The 16,599-nt window shown below is 38.2% G+C and overlaps 1 protein-coding gene across 2 annotated transcripts in view; it reads left to right on the plus strand.

Moving 5' to 3' along the window:
* BCO2 (beta-carotene oxygenase 2) overlaps window positions 1-16,599 on the plus strand; it is a 47,357-nt gene that overhangs the window by 13,938 nt on the left and 16,820 nt on the right. For both annotated transcript variants that reach the window (XM_022559190.2, XM_089915540.1), the window contains 4 exons: window positions 7,761-7,972; window positions 8,155-8,270; window positions 9,666-9,768; window positions 15,876-16,004. In XM_022559190.2, coding sequence (XP_022414898.2) covers window positions 7,761-7,972; window positions 8,155-8,270; window positions 9,666-9,768; window positions 15,876-16,004 — 560 coding nt within the window. The remainder of the gene's footprint in view (window positions 1-7,760; window positions 7,973-8,154; window positions 8,271-9,665; window positions 9,769-15,875; window positions 16,005-16,599) is intronic.

The raw sequence follows: 16,599 nt of genomic DNA on the forward strand, positions 1-16,599 counted from the left end.
TCTGTGGGTTGCCCATCCAGCGGGTATGGGATTTGATTCTATTGTGATTGCACCCCTCCTACCATCTCACTGTGGCCTCTACTTTGTCTTTGGATGTAGGGTATCCTTTTTGTAGGTTCCAGTGTTTTTCCATCGATGGTTGCTCAGCAGTTGTGATTCCAGTGCTCTTGCAAGAAGGGGTGAATGCATGTCCCTCTACTCCGCTATCTTTGAGATCCCAAATTAGATTTAAAGGGAGAGGTAGAGACCTGAAGTCAATGGGACTCTTAACCTGTGGACAAGAATAACCCCACATGGTTGTGAATCTCTGATCTCTTTGTTAGATGCCACTCAAAAGATCAATATGCAGACATAGTAGTGACATAACAAAGGCCTTTCTTTAATTAAAAACTTTTATCAAGGATTGCACTGAAGTCATGCTTATCAGTTTTTAAAATCACATGACTCTGGGCAGAGTAGTAAATATCCTCAGGATTTAACCATCTACCACTCTTCTGGAATGACTTCAGGATCCATGATGAAGACACTCCAGCCTTGCAATTCCTTGACCGTCCCCACTGCAATGATTTTTCCCCCTCTTTGCCACTTCACTAAGGGCACGTACTGAGGCCACATCCTGCATCTTATTCCACAGAATTGCCCTACCCCTGAAATCTTGAACTCTGAAACTCCACTCGGTGCTCAAAGCCCCAATTTCCACACTCCTCCATTCCCATGAAACTTATTTTCAATCGCATCAAGTTCTCTTCTCCTTACTCTTCTCCATCTTCTCAGTTTATCAGCTTTCATTTAGTTTCTTCTCCCAGGTGCAGATTCCACGATCAATCCCTTCAAATACACTGTCATCACCATCCTCACTTCCTTTGCCTTGGTGATCTCTGCCTCTCCTCTGACCAGTTCTGGTCCTACATTAGCCTCCACTCAGGGCTACTCAGGGCCCAGGCCTGCTGAGCACTTCTAGAGGAAACACAGAACCTTGCGGATTGATTCAATTACAAAATTACGATTTCCAGCCCCAGCTGAGTCCTTGGTGCTGCCAGGAAATCTTTAGCTCTTTCCAGCTTCCCACAGCGTCCCTTTCCTGAAGCCTCCGTCACTCTCCCTGTCCCTTTCACGCTCAACAGGTAGACCTGCCTACTTTATAATGGATAGAGGGGCAATTGGATTTGAGCTCCTTCAGCTGCCGTCTTCCCCACCTCCCCGTCTCCCCACAGAGGTACCTATTCCTGGCTCTCATCGTCATCAGAGGAAGTGGACCTCTTCCCTCCTCATTCGTGCTCCTCCCCTTGTGTCTGTTTCTGCTTCACTAACCCCTCATCTCAGCCTGCAAATGTCCTCTCATCCTAAAAAACCCTCATTCCTTCCCACCTTCCTCTCCAGCAAATACCCTCTCTCCTCCTCTCACCATTTCTGTTTTCCTCCTTCCTGAGGTCTTCTCAGTTCACTGCCATCTGACTTTTCACCCCACCGTGCGTGCTATCAGTTCTCAAAAAGGTCACCAAAGCCTCTTAAATGTAAATGAAATGGGTTTTACAGTCCTCAGCCTGACTTTTCTATAGCATTTGACCTTTTTGACCACCCGTCTTAACATTCTCTGGTCCTGGATTCCCACATAACACTTTCTCTTGATTCTTCTTCTGTCTCTATGATAGCATGTTCTAAAATAATTTTTTTTGCTGCTCACTTCACTTGCCCCTTTGATGTTGATATACCCCAACCTCTGACCTGAGCATTCCTTCCTTTTCTCTCATTGTATGCTTTCTTTGCTATAGTAGAAATAATACATTCTTTAGAGTAAGATGGGGTGGGTTCAGATTTCATTTTCACCACTTATCAGCACTATGCTCTTGAGCAAGGTTTTCCACGTGAAAAATGGGGCTAATAATATCGATTTTAATGACTGGATATGATGATTAAAGGAGATAATGCATACAAAGAGCTTCATTCAGTGGCTGACAGGGATGGGGACTCAGTGCATTTTCATTCTCTTCTTTCCCTCAGTGCCCTCTCTCTCCACTCCCTTTCCTGCCAAAATAACTTCTTATGGTTCACCTTACTTTTGTGGGTGTTGTAGATCCCAGGATTTGGAGTCAGCACTGGGTTGAGATCCTTGTTCTGCCACTTACCTGTCCTGTGACCCTGGGCTTGTTGTTGCTCTGAACCGTGGTTTCCACATCTGTAATATGGTAATAGTAGTTCCACATCTCTAATCAATGTGAAGGGGGGGATAAATATTTATATATTTGACCCTTGAACAACTTGGGGGTTAGGAGCGCCAGCCCTCTGCATAGTGGGAAAACTGTGTATAACTTATAGTCAGGCCTTTATACCCATGGTTGCTTCACATCTGTGGTTCTACATCAACCAACTGCAGATCATGTAGTACCACAGTATTTACTACTGAAAAAATCTGTGTATAAGTGGACCCACGCAGTTCAAAGTCATGTTGTTCAAGGGTCAACTCTATACACACACTATATATATATATATATGAAAAGATGTGGTGAACTGCCTAGCACAGTACCTGGCATGTAGTAAGTGTTCAGTAGATGGTGTTATTATCCCGTTTGCACCTATGGCTATGTCTGTCACACAGAGATACTCTCAAATATCTCTCCCACCCCACACCCATCTCTTGTGCTCGAGACCTGTATTTTCCCAACTGGCGGTGGAACATCTCTACCCTGATGGTTTGCAAACGGCTCAGACTCTTGTTCAAAACTGAACTGTTTGCTTTTCCCCAATACTTGCTCTTCATGTATTCTCTGTCTCGGTTAAAGCATCACCATCCATTCAGGTGTGACATTTTGGACTCTCTCTTTTTGTCACTGTCTACCTCCTGTCAGTCATCTCTGACTTATTTCTGCTATTTGTTCCATTCTAACTGTACTGCTTCAGTTTAGTCTCTTATCTTTTCTCACTTGTATTATTGCCTGAATGCTCCTCTTTCTGTCCCATATTCTACTCTGTGTCCATAGTGACCTTCTTAAGATACGAGTCTCACAGTTTCACTTTCCTGCTCCAAAACTTCATGCTTTCCTGTTGAAGTTCTTTAAGCCTTAAATTTAAGTGCTGGTAGGTCTTGTGCTGACTTGTTTCTCCATCATCATCGCCTGCCACTGATGGCTCTGTCTACACACTAATTTGTTTACTGGCTGTTCCTCCAAGATACCATATGCCTTCAGGCTCTTCCTTTTTTTTTAATTACTTCTCACTAGGATACCCTTCTACTCTTCTCCAGTTGGCAAACATCCTTAAAGGACCAGCCAAATGTCTTCTTTCCTCTTGATCTTTCCCTGATAACCTCATCCTTCCATCCTGTTGCTCCTGTACATAGGTAACGTTTTTGAACACTTCTCTATTGTTGCAGTAATCATTTTGTATTATAGTTATTTACATGCCTGTAATTGCTGGGCTTGGACAATGCCTGGCAGATAGTAGGGACTCAAAAAATGTTGGTTGATTTGAATAAATGAATGCATAGAATGACAGGGTGTAGAAGGATCTTGTGAGATGGAATCTAACAAGTTAAAATTTATTAAAGGTAAATATGGATCAAGAAAACCAGTTATGGGCTTCCCTGGTGGCGCAGTGGTTGAGAGTCCGCCTGCCAATGCAGGGGACACGGGTTCGTGCCACAGTCCGGGAAGATCCCACATGCCGCGGAGTGGCTGGGCCCATGAGCCATGGCCGCTGAGCCTGCGCGTCCAGAGCCTGTGCTCTGCAACAGGAGAGGCCACAGCAGTGAGAGGCCCGCGTACTGCAAAAAAAAAAAGAAAAAGAAAAAAGAAAACCAGTTATTACAAGAATGAAGATGGAAGAGATTGGTTTAACAGCAGAATGTGTTAAAAATTAGGGGTTTTGGGGCTTCCCTGGTGGCGCAGTGGTTGAGAGTCCACCTGCCGATGCAGGGGACACGGGTTCGTGCCCCGGTCCGGGAAGATCCCACATGCTGCAGAGCGGCTGGGTCCGTGAGCCATGGCCGCTGGGCCCGTGAGCCATGGCCGCTGAGCCTGTGCGTCCGGAGCCTGTGCTCCGCAGTGGGAGAGGCCACAACAGTGAGAAGCCCGTGTACAGCAAAAAAAAAAAAAAAAAAAAAAAAAAAAAAAATTAGGGGTTTTGCTTGACAGCTCAGTACAAGTCAGCAATTTGAGGTGGTAACAAATAAAAACAAGAAAGAAAGAAAAGAATATGAAATATCTTAAATGAGGAAGTTGAGTGTCTTAGTTTATACACAGAGTATTGTGTTTGGCTCTACGTATCATGATTTTATTGGTATTTAGACCAGAATAACAATAATTATTGAAACTATTTTGTTTTTAATGTTTTTTGATAAAAAATTACCAAAATAGAGTGAGAAACCACTAGCTAATGTTATCAAGGAAAAAGGGAGAAAGCAATGACAATGAAGGAATTCCATGGCTGTCCAGTGGTTAGGACTCTGCACTTCCATTGCAGGGGACACGGGTTCGATCCCTGGTCAGGGAACTAAGATCCCACAAGTCGCATGGTGTGGCCAAAAAAAAAAAAAAAAAAGAAAAGAAAAATACAAAAGAAGAAAAGAAAAGAAAAGAAGAAAAGAGAGAAATGACAATGAAAGAGAAGCCATTGAAACAGATAAAAAAATTATAGAAGATTTTGTGGGCCTCTATGCAAATACATTTGAAAACCTCAAGGAAATGGATAATTCCCTGAGGAAATACAGATTACCAAAATTGATAGAAGTAGAAAGTTTAAACAGACCAAGTTCTGTTGAAGAAAACAAGAAACTTATTGTGAAACTGCTTCTTAAAAAAAGCAGTAGGCCCAGATTATTTCACAGGGAAATTCTACCAAACCTTCAAATATCAGATAGTTTCAGTGCTCTATAGATTATTTTAAAGGATTGAAAATGAAGGGAAGTTTCCCACTACTTTTTATGAATAAAGTATAATATTGATATCTATACATGATAAAGTTGTTACAAAAAAGAAAACAATTATTCATATTATTTATGAATATCCATAAAAAAGTACAAAATATATAGTACTAATATAATACTAATAAATATTTTCTTAACAAACAGAATCCAACACTACATTAAACATATAATTCACTATAATTAGGTAGGATTAATTCCAAGAATGCAAGATAGGTTCATTATTTGGAAATCCATTACTGTCATATACCATATATATATATATATTTTTTGTGGTACGCAGGCCTCTCACTGCTGTGGCCTCTCCCGCTGCGGAGCACAGGCCCCGGACGCGCAGGCTCAGCGGCCATGGCTCACGGGCCCAGCCGCTCCGCGGCATGTGGGATCTTCCCGGACCGGGGCGCGAACCCTTGTCCCCTGCATCGGCAGGCGGACTCTCAACCACCGCGCCACCAGGGAAGCCCTGTCATATACCATATTAATAGATCTCAAGAAAAATAATCAAAATCATAGTCATAATCATAATCTTCTCCATAAATGCTAATAAAATGTTTGTCAAAATTCAACATCTGTTCCTCATAAAAATACTCAAGATAGTAGGACTTGAGGGATACTTTCTTAACACGATTTTGTACATATATATATATACACATACATACATATTTATATATGTATTTTATATATACATATATTTATATATGTGAGTATATGTGTGTGTGTATATATACATGTATACATATATATACATGTATATATCTACACACAGATATAAACTAATATATTTTCATTTTAGTCCTAAAACCAGCAATATTAATTGGGAAACATTACAAGTTTTTTTCTAAAGCAGAAACAAGGAAAGGATGGCTACTATCTTCACTTCTATTTAATCAGATGTAGCCAATACAATTAGACTAAAGAAATTAATTAGAGGCACGGATTAGTAAAGTAAACCTGGAAAGCCACAGAGAATTAATGACAAAATAACACAAACAAATAAAAGGTGAAGTAACAGGATGTAAAATTAACATACTGAAATCACTAGCTTTCATATACACAAATAATAACCAGTTAGGGGGCATAATGGTAGGAAAAACCTCATTTAAAATAGCAACAAGGAAGAGTAAATGCTCAGAAATGAGTTTAACAAGAAATGTGCAAACTTTCAAACACTCCTAAAAGACACAATTAACTAGAAAGATCCTCTGTTCTTGAATAGGATGGATGATTCAACATCACAAACATGTCAGTTCTCCCTAAGTTAATTTTTAAATTTAATACAATCTTAATAAAAATTCCAGTTTTTAAAGGAAGTTAGACAAATGAATACTAAAGTTCATGTGGAAAAATAAATATGCAAGAATAGTCAAGAAAACACTAAAAAAGAAAATTCTCAGAGAGGGGTGGGGACTAGCCCTATCAGATGTTAAAATATACTATAAAGACTCTATAATTAAAACATTGTGATATTGATGCATGAATGGACAAATAGACAAGTGATACAGAATAAAAAGCCCAGAAATGGACCCAAGAACTTACGGAAATTGAGTTTATAAACTCAATAAAATTGAGGGAGAAGGCAGTTTAAACATCCTCTCATATCAAAAATGATAAAATTATAAAGATGTCATCTCAAATCACTGCATAAAGAGGGCCTTAAAAAAAAACACCTTTATTTCCTGCAGTTTAAAAAAAATTGTAAAAACATAACTCAACCATATTTAAATGTACAGGTTAGTGTTGTGAAACAGATCTTCAGAACTTTTTCATCTTGAGAAACTGAAACTCTATACCCATTAAACAATAGCTCTCCATTTCCCCCTCCCCTGAGCCCCTGGTAACCATCATTCTACTTTCTGTTTCTGTGAATTTGACTACTTTAGATATCTCATGTAAGTGCTATCATATAGTATTTGTCTTTTGTGACTGGCTTATTTCATTTAGATGGTGTCCTTAAGGTTTATCCATGTTATAGCATGTGACAGAATTTCTTTCCTTTTTAAGGCTGTATAATATTCCATTGTATGTTAAATTTTGTTTATCCTGTTTTTCAGCTGATGGACGCTTGGGTTGTTTCCACCTTTTGGTTACTGTAAATAATGCTGCTGTAAGATGGGTGTACAAATATCTCTTTGAATCCCTGCTTTCAAGACCGTAGCCTTTTAAGACAAGCCTTTAAGAGAAGACCAAGCCTTTTAGCTTGTTATTCATGCTGAAGACATTAAGCATTCAATCTGTCAAGCATATGAGAGAAAAGACTAAATAATATTAAACCCTTTTAAAAGCAAAGCGCAAACTTTCCTTACAGTGTTTTGATGTTCCATCATTTAGATACATCATTTCTATACTGTAATTATATGGATGAAAATGATTATCCAGTAAGGACAGTCATCTTACTTGCTTACTTTAGCATAGTTCTGATAAATTTGAAAAAATTTTAAATAAATAGAAAATGTAATATGTATAAGATATGAAGATAACTATCTCTAAAAGTTTTGGAATCCATTTTAATTTGAGAAATGTCAAGCATTCCATATGCTGATATCTTGGCTATAGGTTAAAGACAGAATTATCTTAGGCGTCACCAGCTTAGGGTTTTTCTTTAGCCCTCTGATGTGTGAGCTTTTTGATAAGGGGTAAGGGTCAAGAGAATGTAAGTTGCTCTTTCATTGTTGTACTCCAGGATATACTCAAAAGCTATCAACGCTTAATTTCAAGTTCTTTGACTGAGCAGGTTCTGCTGGGAACCCATCCCATTTCCTTATTTCTGTATTTGAAATCTCTCATTTTGGCCCCATGTTTATCTTCCTAATATTTATTTTTCTATTTTTGCTCCTGTTTAAAGGTACAATCACTGGTTTGATGGAATGGCTTTACTTCACCAGTTCAAGGTGGAGAAGGGCACAGTGACATACAGGAGCAAGTTTCTACAGAGTGATACATATAAGACCAACAGTGTTCATGATCGAATTGTGATCTCAGAATTTGGCACATTGGCTCTCCCTGATCCATGCAAGAATGTTTTCGAACGTTTCATGTCAAAATTTGAACCGCTTGGTAAGCAGCCTTTAATATGCTCAGAATTTGCAGGGGATAGTGATGATTCTTTAAATTATTATGATATATGTCAAGCTATATAAATATTGAAATATATATATTTTTGATATGAGAGGATGTTTAAACTGCTTTCTCCCTTGAGAAAGTTGTGGTGTTTAAATAACTCTGGGGTTTGATTTCAGCAATTACTGACAACACCAATGTCAACTATGTGCAGTACAAGGGTGATTACTACATTAGTACAGAAACCAACTTCATGAATAAACTGGACATTGAAACCCTGGAAAAAACAGAAAAGGTAAACTATAGGTTAAAAACGAATATAATAAACCCTAAAATTTCTCTCCATTCAAAATACTTTTTAGAGTAGCTAATATCTGAAGAAAAAATTGGATCCTTAAACAAAATCAAAGTTACCCACTAATTCACATCACTGTGTACCCTCTGTCCTGGTTAGAATGGCCTGTGGGGTTGGGGTGTTCCTTAAAGATAGTTCTAGACTTCTTCTTCCTTAGTCCTAATGTCTGAAAGCTAGGGCGAAGGAGAAATAGAGTAGTACAGACTTATTTTTTTTAATCTTTTTTTTAACATCTTTATTGGAGTATAATTGTTTTACAATGTTGTTTTAGTTTCTGCTGTATAACACAGTGAATCAGCTATATGCATACGTATATCCCCATATCCCCTCCCTCTTGCATCTCCCTCCTACCCTCCCTATCCCACCCCTCTAGGTGGTTGCAAAGCACCAAGCTGATCTCCCTGTGCTATGCAGCTGCTTCCCACTAGCTATCTATTTTACTTTTGGTAGTGTATATGTGTCCGTGCCACTCTCTCACTTCGTCCCAGCTTAGCCTTCCCCCTCCCCGTGTCCTCAAGTCCATTCTCTACATCTGTGTCTTTATTCCTGTCCTGCCTCTAGGTTCATCAGAACCATTTTTTTTTAGATTCCTTATATATGTGTTAGCATAAGGTATTTGTTTTTCTCTTTCTGACTTACTTCACTCTGTATGACAGACTCTATGTCCATCTACCTCGCCAGAAATAACTCAAGTTTCGTTTCTTTTTATGGCTGAGTAATATTCCGTTGTATATATGTGCCACATCTTCTTTATCCATTCATCTCTTGATCCATTAGGTTGCTACCATATGACCCAGCAATCCCACTACTGGACATATACCCTGAGAAAACCATAATTCAAAAAGAGTTGTGTGCCACAATGTTCATTGCAGCACTATTTACAATAGCCAGACTTATTTTTGCCAATTCATTTTCTGCCTAGCTACAGGTAGAACTGGACTGGAGATTATCTAGACCCATACTGCCTTCACATTACACATTAATTAAAGATAAAATAAAACTTTGGGCCAGAATTTTAATTCTTATTCTTTTGATCTTTCCTGTGATCTTGTGATCTTGGGCAAAATAAAAAATTCGTACTGGATAATCATTTTTGTCCATTTTTTGTTGGTGGTGGTGGTAGAGTTTTTGTTTGGTTTTGTTGTTCTTTGGTCTTAGTTTCTTTTTCTTTAGTAGGAAAAATAATTTTGATTTCTCAGAGGTGAGACATTAGGGCTTAAACTGTAGTTTTTATATCTTATTTTTAAAATATTTGACACATCCCTACTGTCTATGCGTCTAAATAGAGATCTTCCCATGTAACATTTAAGTCTCTGTATGGTCTTAAATTTGCAGGTAGACTGGAGCAAATTTATTGCTGTGAATGGAGCAACTGCACATCCTCATTATGACAAAGATGGAACAGCATACAACATGGGGAACTCCTATGGGCAACATGGTAAAGTTGGGATGGGGGTCTTTTAAAAAATAATTGGGAGTTAACTATCTTCCCACACTTCCATTGTGGCCAAGATGTTAACATATATGAAACTTCATTTGAAAGGTTCAGAAAGAAATCTCCGAAGTAGCATTACTGAACTTAAAATATATAATTTATAATTAAGTTCTGTTGTCTTTTTGCACATATGCTTGGAAGCTGATTTTCTATTTGATCTTTTCAGCATGACTCACATTTTTATGTTCCCTTATGCTTTTTGGCTCACAAGCATTGTAGGGATGAGTAATGTATTTCTCAAACTTGAATTTTCAGGAAGTACCATATTGTAAGTATAAGAAATTTAGAATGCTACAGCAAAGAGATATAGAGAAGGTATACTGTATATTACATAGGAAGGAATTTATTATTACCATGGGAGTAAAACACTACAAAGTAAGTTAAGGTTAAAGTTTGGTTGCATTCACAACCACTTACATCACATCTCTTTCCTGGTCATCCATATACTTCCCCAGCTGCCTATTATTCTGTTCCAGAAGGTTCTAATGGCTAATAACGATAACCAGCATTTATTGAGTGCCTAGTATGTACTGGTGTTAACCGTATTTTCCATATATTTTCTCATTTAATCTTTATGAAAGTCTCTGAGAAAGGTACTATTATTTTTATTTTTTTAAAATTGAAGTATAGTTGATTTACAATGTTGTGTTAGTTTCTGGTATATAGCAAAGTGATTCAGTTACATATATATGTATATATATATTCTTTTCCATTATGGTTTATTACAAGATATCGAACATAGTTCCCTGTGTTATACAGTACAACCTTGTTGTTTATCTTATATATAGTAGTTTGTATCTGCTAATCCCAAGCTCCTAATTTATTCCCCACCCCTTTCCCCTTTGGCAACCATAAGTTTGTTCATTTGTATCATGTTTTAGATTCCACATATAAGTGATATTGTATGATATTTGTCTTTCTCTGTCTGTCTTACTTCACTTAGTATGATAATCTGTATGTCTATCCATGGCATTAAGAAAGGCTGTTATTACCCCCATTTTATAGACAAGGGCAGTGAACCTTGAGAAGATTTAAGATGCTTGCTTAGGCAAGCTTCGGGTGTCTAGTCTGAGTAACACACAAAAACTTGCTACTAGTCACTCCATAAGATCATCTTAATTATTCATCACTGACTACAGAGGATTCTCTCAGGGCATGCACATGAATTATCCTGTACCCAAGTACACATCTCTCTCTGTTTGAAAAGGAATGTGTAAGTGTAAGCATTAGAAGTTTCTGACTATCTTAGCTGTCATTCTGTCATCTATAACCTACGAATCTTTTTTTTTTTGCGGTACGCGGGCTTCTCACTGTTGTGGCCTCTCCCGTTGCGGAGCACAGGCTCCGGACGCACAGGCTCAGTGGCCATGGCTCACGGGCCCAGCCGCTCCGCGGCATGTGGGATCTTCCCGGACCGGGGCACGAACCCGTATCCCTTGCATCGGCAGGTGGACTCTCAACCACTGTGCCACCAGGGAAGCCCTACTACGAATCTTTTGTATGGGTTAACTTTTGAATAGGTTAATATATACCTTTGGTAAGTAATTGACTTTGTGGGTTGTTCATCTCTACCTCTCCATATTTACATGTATGAGTGTATATGAAAATGAATACTGCAGGTTTGCTTTTTACCGGCTCAAGAAGAGATAGGGTACCCTGGAAACTTCATCACTCAGCCCTCTCTCTTCTTTGTTACCTGACCTCGGGTTGGGATGTATTCTTCAAAGCTGTTATAGGAGACAGCAAACATCTTTTTAGGTAAAATCTTTCAGCAAATGGGTAAACTGACTCAGTAGTATTTTGTCCATGCATCTTTTTTGATCATAAAAAATTTATTTCTTAATAAACTAACTCTAATACCCAAGTAGATAACTTTGTAACTAGTTCATAATATGAGAAATACTGTTTAACCATTCTTAATTATTTTTCTAAAATAAATAGTCATTATATCAGTGATTCTCAGCCTTTAGAGCACCTAAAAACCATCTGAAATGCTTCCTAGCAATGTAGATCACTGGGCTTCATCTTCAGAGATTCTGGTTCACTAGACCTGAAAAAGGGTTAAGAATCTGCATTGTAACTACGCTTTCACTCCTTATCTTGGTACATTTTAACAAGATCTCCAGGTGATTTTGGTGCAAGTGGCCCATGAATCTTTGAGAAACCTTGCCACAAATCATCAGAGGCTGTGCTTGTTATTTTGCCTCAATTTGATGTTTATACAAAGTCCTGAAGAGTCTCCCAGAGTTAGGCTCACAGTATTGGGCAGGTCATTCCTTTAGGCATTCAGCTCTCTGCTGGGTGTTTCCTGGGTGTCTGTCTGCTCTGCTCATGCCTTCAAGACTTGAAGTTAGGACAGTTCATTAACTAGCAGTGTTCAAGTTTAGTGAATTGAGTAATTGTCACTTAATCCAATTGCTGAGACAGAAGTTTTTTCTCTTGATCTTCTAATCTCAACTAAAACTGGATTTACTTCTTTCTTACTTGATTATTTGGTTCAGTGATGAATTTTTAAACTGGAATGCAAATGTGCATGTAGCTGCAGGGAGCTCTACTAGATAGTATGCGTTTGGGGGAAATTTAGTGATTTTCTTTGTAAATAAAGTGCTTGCTAATAATTTCTACCTTTCCAGGTATTTTAAAAAGGCTTTTTAAAATTAAAAAAATCCTCTAAACATTAATCCAGCTAGTTTTAAGTACTAATTTAAAATACATAAACAGTTAGATAGTAGTATGGTACTCTTGGAACTCTAGAGTTTGTCTTTCATTTCTTTTATAACCCATCACTGTATAAATCATGGCGTTTTATTTATAATTGGTTCTCAAAACATATAATGTCCTAACCTAGACCTCCCCATCAGTTAGTTGCTTACTCAGTGTTTTTACTAAGATGTCTGATAGATGTTACAAAATTAATTTTTTAAAAACCAAACTCTTGATCTTTCCCCCTAAACTTTCTCTGCTTAAAATGTTCCCTATGTCAGTTGATGGTAACTCTGTCCTTCCACTTGCTTAAGATGATAACTTTGGAATCATTTTTTATACCTCTTTCACATCCACATCTAATGGGTCAAAAAGTAATTTCAATAATGCCTTCAAAATATATCAAAAATCCGACTACCTCGTATCACCTCCATTGCCACCACTCTGGTTTAGGCCACCATTCTTTCTCATTTGAATTATTGTAGTAGCTTCTTAACTAGTCTCCTTACTTCTCCCCTTGCCCCACTTCAGTTTATTCTTAGCATATCAGCCAGTTATCCTTTTAACCCACCCCACCTCATCTAGAATTTTCTCTTTGCTTACTATGGATAGGGCCACACTGGCCTCATTGCTCTTATTTGAACACTCCAAACTTATTCTTGGCTGAGAATCTTTGCATCTGATCTTCTCTCCACCTGAAATGCGTTTCTCCCAGATATCCTCAAGGCTATCTTCCTCACTTCTTTCAGGTCTTTACTCAAATGTCACCTTCTTAGTGAAACCTTCCCAGACCACCGTAATTAAAATTGCAAACAGTAGCCCCCATCCTTATACACTCACTTCTAATCCCCATTCCCTGGTTTATTTCTCAATATAGTTCTTCTCATCATCTGATGCATTATATTTTTACTTATTGTATGATTTTTTTTAGAATTTGAGCTTTATAAATGAAGAGCCTTTTGTCTATTTTGTACACTGCTGTATACAAGTGTTTAGGATATGGTACTTAGGACTCTTACAAGAGTGCCTAGAACATAGTTGACACTCAGTAAGTAGTTGCCGATAATGAGTAGGGAACTGTGTGGTTATCTTGTTCCAAAGGAAGCTTAGTGATTGCGAAGCTCTATAAGTTACCTAAGTTCTTCAGGACCTACATTGGCACTTCTAACACTAGGAAGATAATTCAATATGACCTCAATATTTGTTCATTCATTGAGTGATTTAACAAACATATGTTGTTAGTTAATCTGTCAGTAGTTATTTATAGTGTACCTACTAAATGCCAAGTCATTTTTTGGTACTGAAGATACAAAGATGTATCAGACACAATTCCTGCTCCAGAAGAGCTCAGTCTAGTAGGAAACAGATAAATAAGCAGAAAATTATAGTACAATGAGATAAGTACTATGATAGTATAGGATATAATTAAAGCATAAAGGAGGAACACCAAATGCCTTTGGGTGGGGAAGAGTCAGGAAAGGCTACTAGAGGAGTGGGTAACTTGAGGAAGTAGTAATAGTCAGATGAATGACTGCATGAATGAATGTTGATGAGACAGGATGAGATGGGACCCAAAGTGACCCCAGGGATCTAGAACACTGAAAGGAAGGAGTTGGACATGGGTACAAATGGAGATTGTAGTTTATGGAGCTGGGGAGTGGGAAGAAGGACAAATAGAATTTGAGGATATTCCTAGCTGCTACCTTATCGTTTCCTATGAAGATGGGATTGAGTTCAACTTCAGAGAGCTAGAGGGGAACCATTTGTGGACATTAAAATACAATAGCTGGAGGCAAGAATATACAGTGGAGAAAAGACAGCCTCTTCAATAAGTGGTGCTGGGAAAATTGGACAGATACGTGTAAAAGTATGAAATTAGAACACTCCCCAACACCATACACAAAAATAAACCCAAAATGGATTAAAGACCTAAATGTAAGGCCAGACACTATCAAACTCTTAGAGGAAAACATAGGCAGAACACTCTATGGCATAAATCACAGCAAGATCCTTTCTGACCCACCTCCCAGAGAAATGGAAATAAGAATAAACAAATGGGACCTAATGAAACTTCAAAGCTTTTGCACAGCAAAGGAAACCATAAACAAGACCAAAAGACAACCCTCAGAATGGGAGAAAATATTTGCAAATGAAGCAACTGACAAAGGATTAATCTCCAAAATTTACAAGCAGCTCATGCAGCTCAATAACAAAAAAACAAACAACCCAATCCAAAAATGGGCAGAAGACCTAAACAGACATTTCTCCAAAGAAGATATACAGATTGCCAACAAACACATGAAAGAATGCTCAACATCATTAATCGTTAGAGAAATGCAAATCAAAACTACAATGAGATATCATCTCACACCAGTCAGAATGGCCATCATCAAAAAATCTAGAAACAATAAATGCTGGAGAGGGTGTGGAGAAAAGGGAACACTCTTGCACTGTTGGTGGGAATGTAAACTGATACAGCTACTATGGAGAACAGTATGGAGGTTCCTTAAAAAACTACAAATAGAACTACCATATAACCCAGCAATCCCACTGCTGGGCATATACCCTGAGAAAACCATAATTCAAAAAGAGTCATGTACCAAAATGTTCATTGCAGCTCTATTTACAATAGCCAGGACCTGGAAGCAACCTAAGTGTCCATCAACAGATGAATGGATAAAAAAGATGTGGCCCATATATACAATGGAATATTACTCAGCCATAAAAAGAAATGAAATTGAGTTATTTGTAGTGAGGTGGATAGACCTAGAGTCTGTCATACAGAGTGAAGTAAGTCAGAAAGAGAAAGACAAATACCGTATGCTAACATATATATATGGAATCTAAGAAAAAAAAAAAGGTCATGAAGAACCTAGGGGTAAGATGGGAATAAAGACGCAGACCTACTAGAGAATGGACTTGAGGATGTGGGGAGGGGGAAGGATGAGCTGTGACAAAGTGAGAGAGTGGTATGGACATATATACACTACCAAACGTAAAATAGATAGCTAGTGGGAAGCAGCTGCATAGCACAGGGAGATCAGCTCGGGGCTTTGTGACCACCTAGAGGGGTGGGATAGGGAGGGTGGGAGGGAGGGAGATGCAAGAGGGAAGAGATGTGGGAACATATGTATATGTATAACTGATTCACTTTGTTATAAAGCAGAAACTAACACACCATTGTACAGCAATTATACTCCAATAAAGATGTTTAAAAAAAAGAAATATGGGTGTCATGCATATTGTATAAATCTCTTAACTGCTTTTGCCTAGTTCACAAGTGCAAGGCTTATCTTTTTTCTTAAAATGAATGTAAAACAGTTAAGACAGGACTTTCCATTTTCCAGGTTCTTGCTATAATGTTATTCGGGTTCCTCCAGAGAAAGTAGACCTTGGGGAGACAATCCATGGAGCCCAGGTGATATGTTCTATTGCTTCTGCAGAGAGGATGAAACCTTCTTACTACCACAGCTTTGGTGAGCCCAAAAATAAGGCAAATTTTATTGGGGGCTGCCTTAATGTTACTGTTGCAGAGGGACTAATTTTAGCAAGTACTGTGTTAATACAGTTTATTAGAGTATGGTGATAAGAGACGAAGGTTGCATTTTAATGCCAATTAAGTTCATTCTGTTTAGTCACGTACTTCTTACCCTAGCCAACTGACTGATTGAAAAGATATTTTAATACAAACAATTACTAAAAAATTAATTGGAAACACCAATTAATTTTAAAGTTTTTAATTAATTGACTGCTCTAGGAAATAGTTGTCAGTTTAAGAAATCATTGGTCCCTTCCCAGCGCATTGAGTCAGGCTGAGATTTAGTCACCCAGCGCTAACTCCACTTCAGTTCTCTATGGAGAACAGCCTCTCCCTTCAGCCCCCTGCTCCAGCATTACACAATGAGTAACCCCTAGTCATAGAAATCAGTCTCTGGTTTGTTTTGTATTATGTTGTATGTCATTGAATATCTAAATACAAAGGAAAAAATTACATTTATGTATGTTTCCACAACAGAGACTATGGACTTTGGGTGATCGTGATGTGTCAGTGTAGGTTCATCAGTTGTAACA

Source organism: Delphinapterus leucas, chromosome 7, assembly GCF_059928025.1.
Source record: "Delphinapterus leucas isolate spDelLeu-1000000601 "Yukka" chromosome 7, BTC_Dleu_Yukka2, whole genome shotgun sequence".
Classification (NCBI taxonomy): domain Eukaryota; kingdom Metazoa; phylum Chordata; class Mammalia; order Artiodactyla; family Monodontidae; genus Delphinapterus; species Delphinapterus leucas.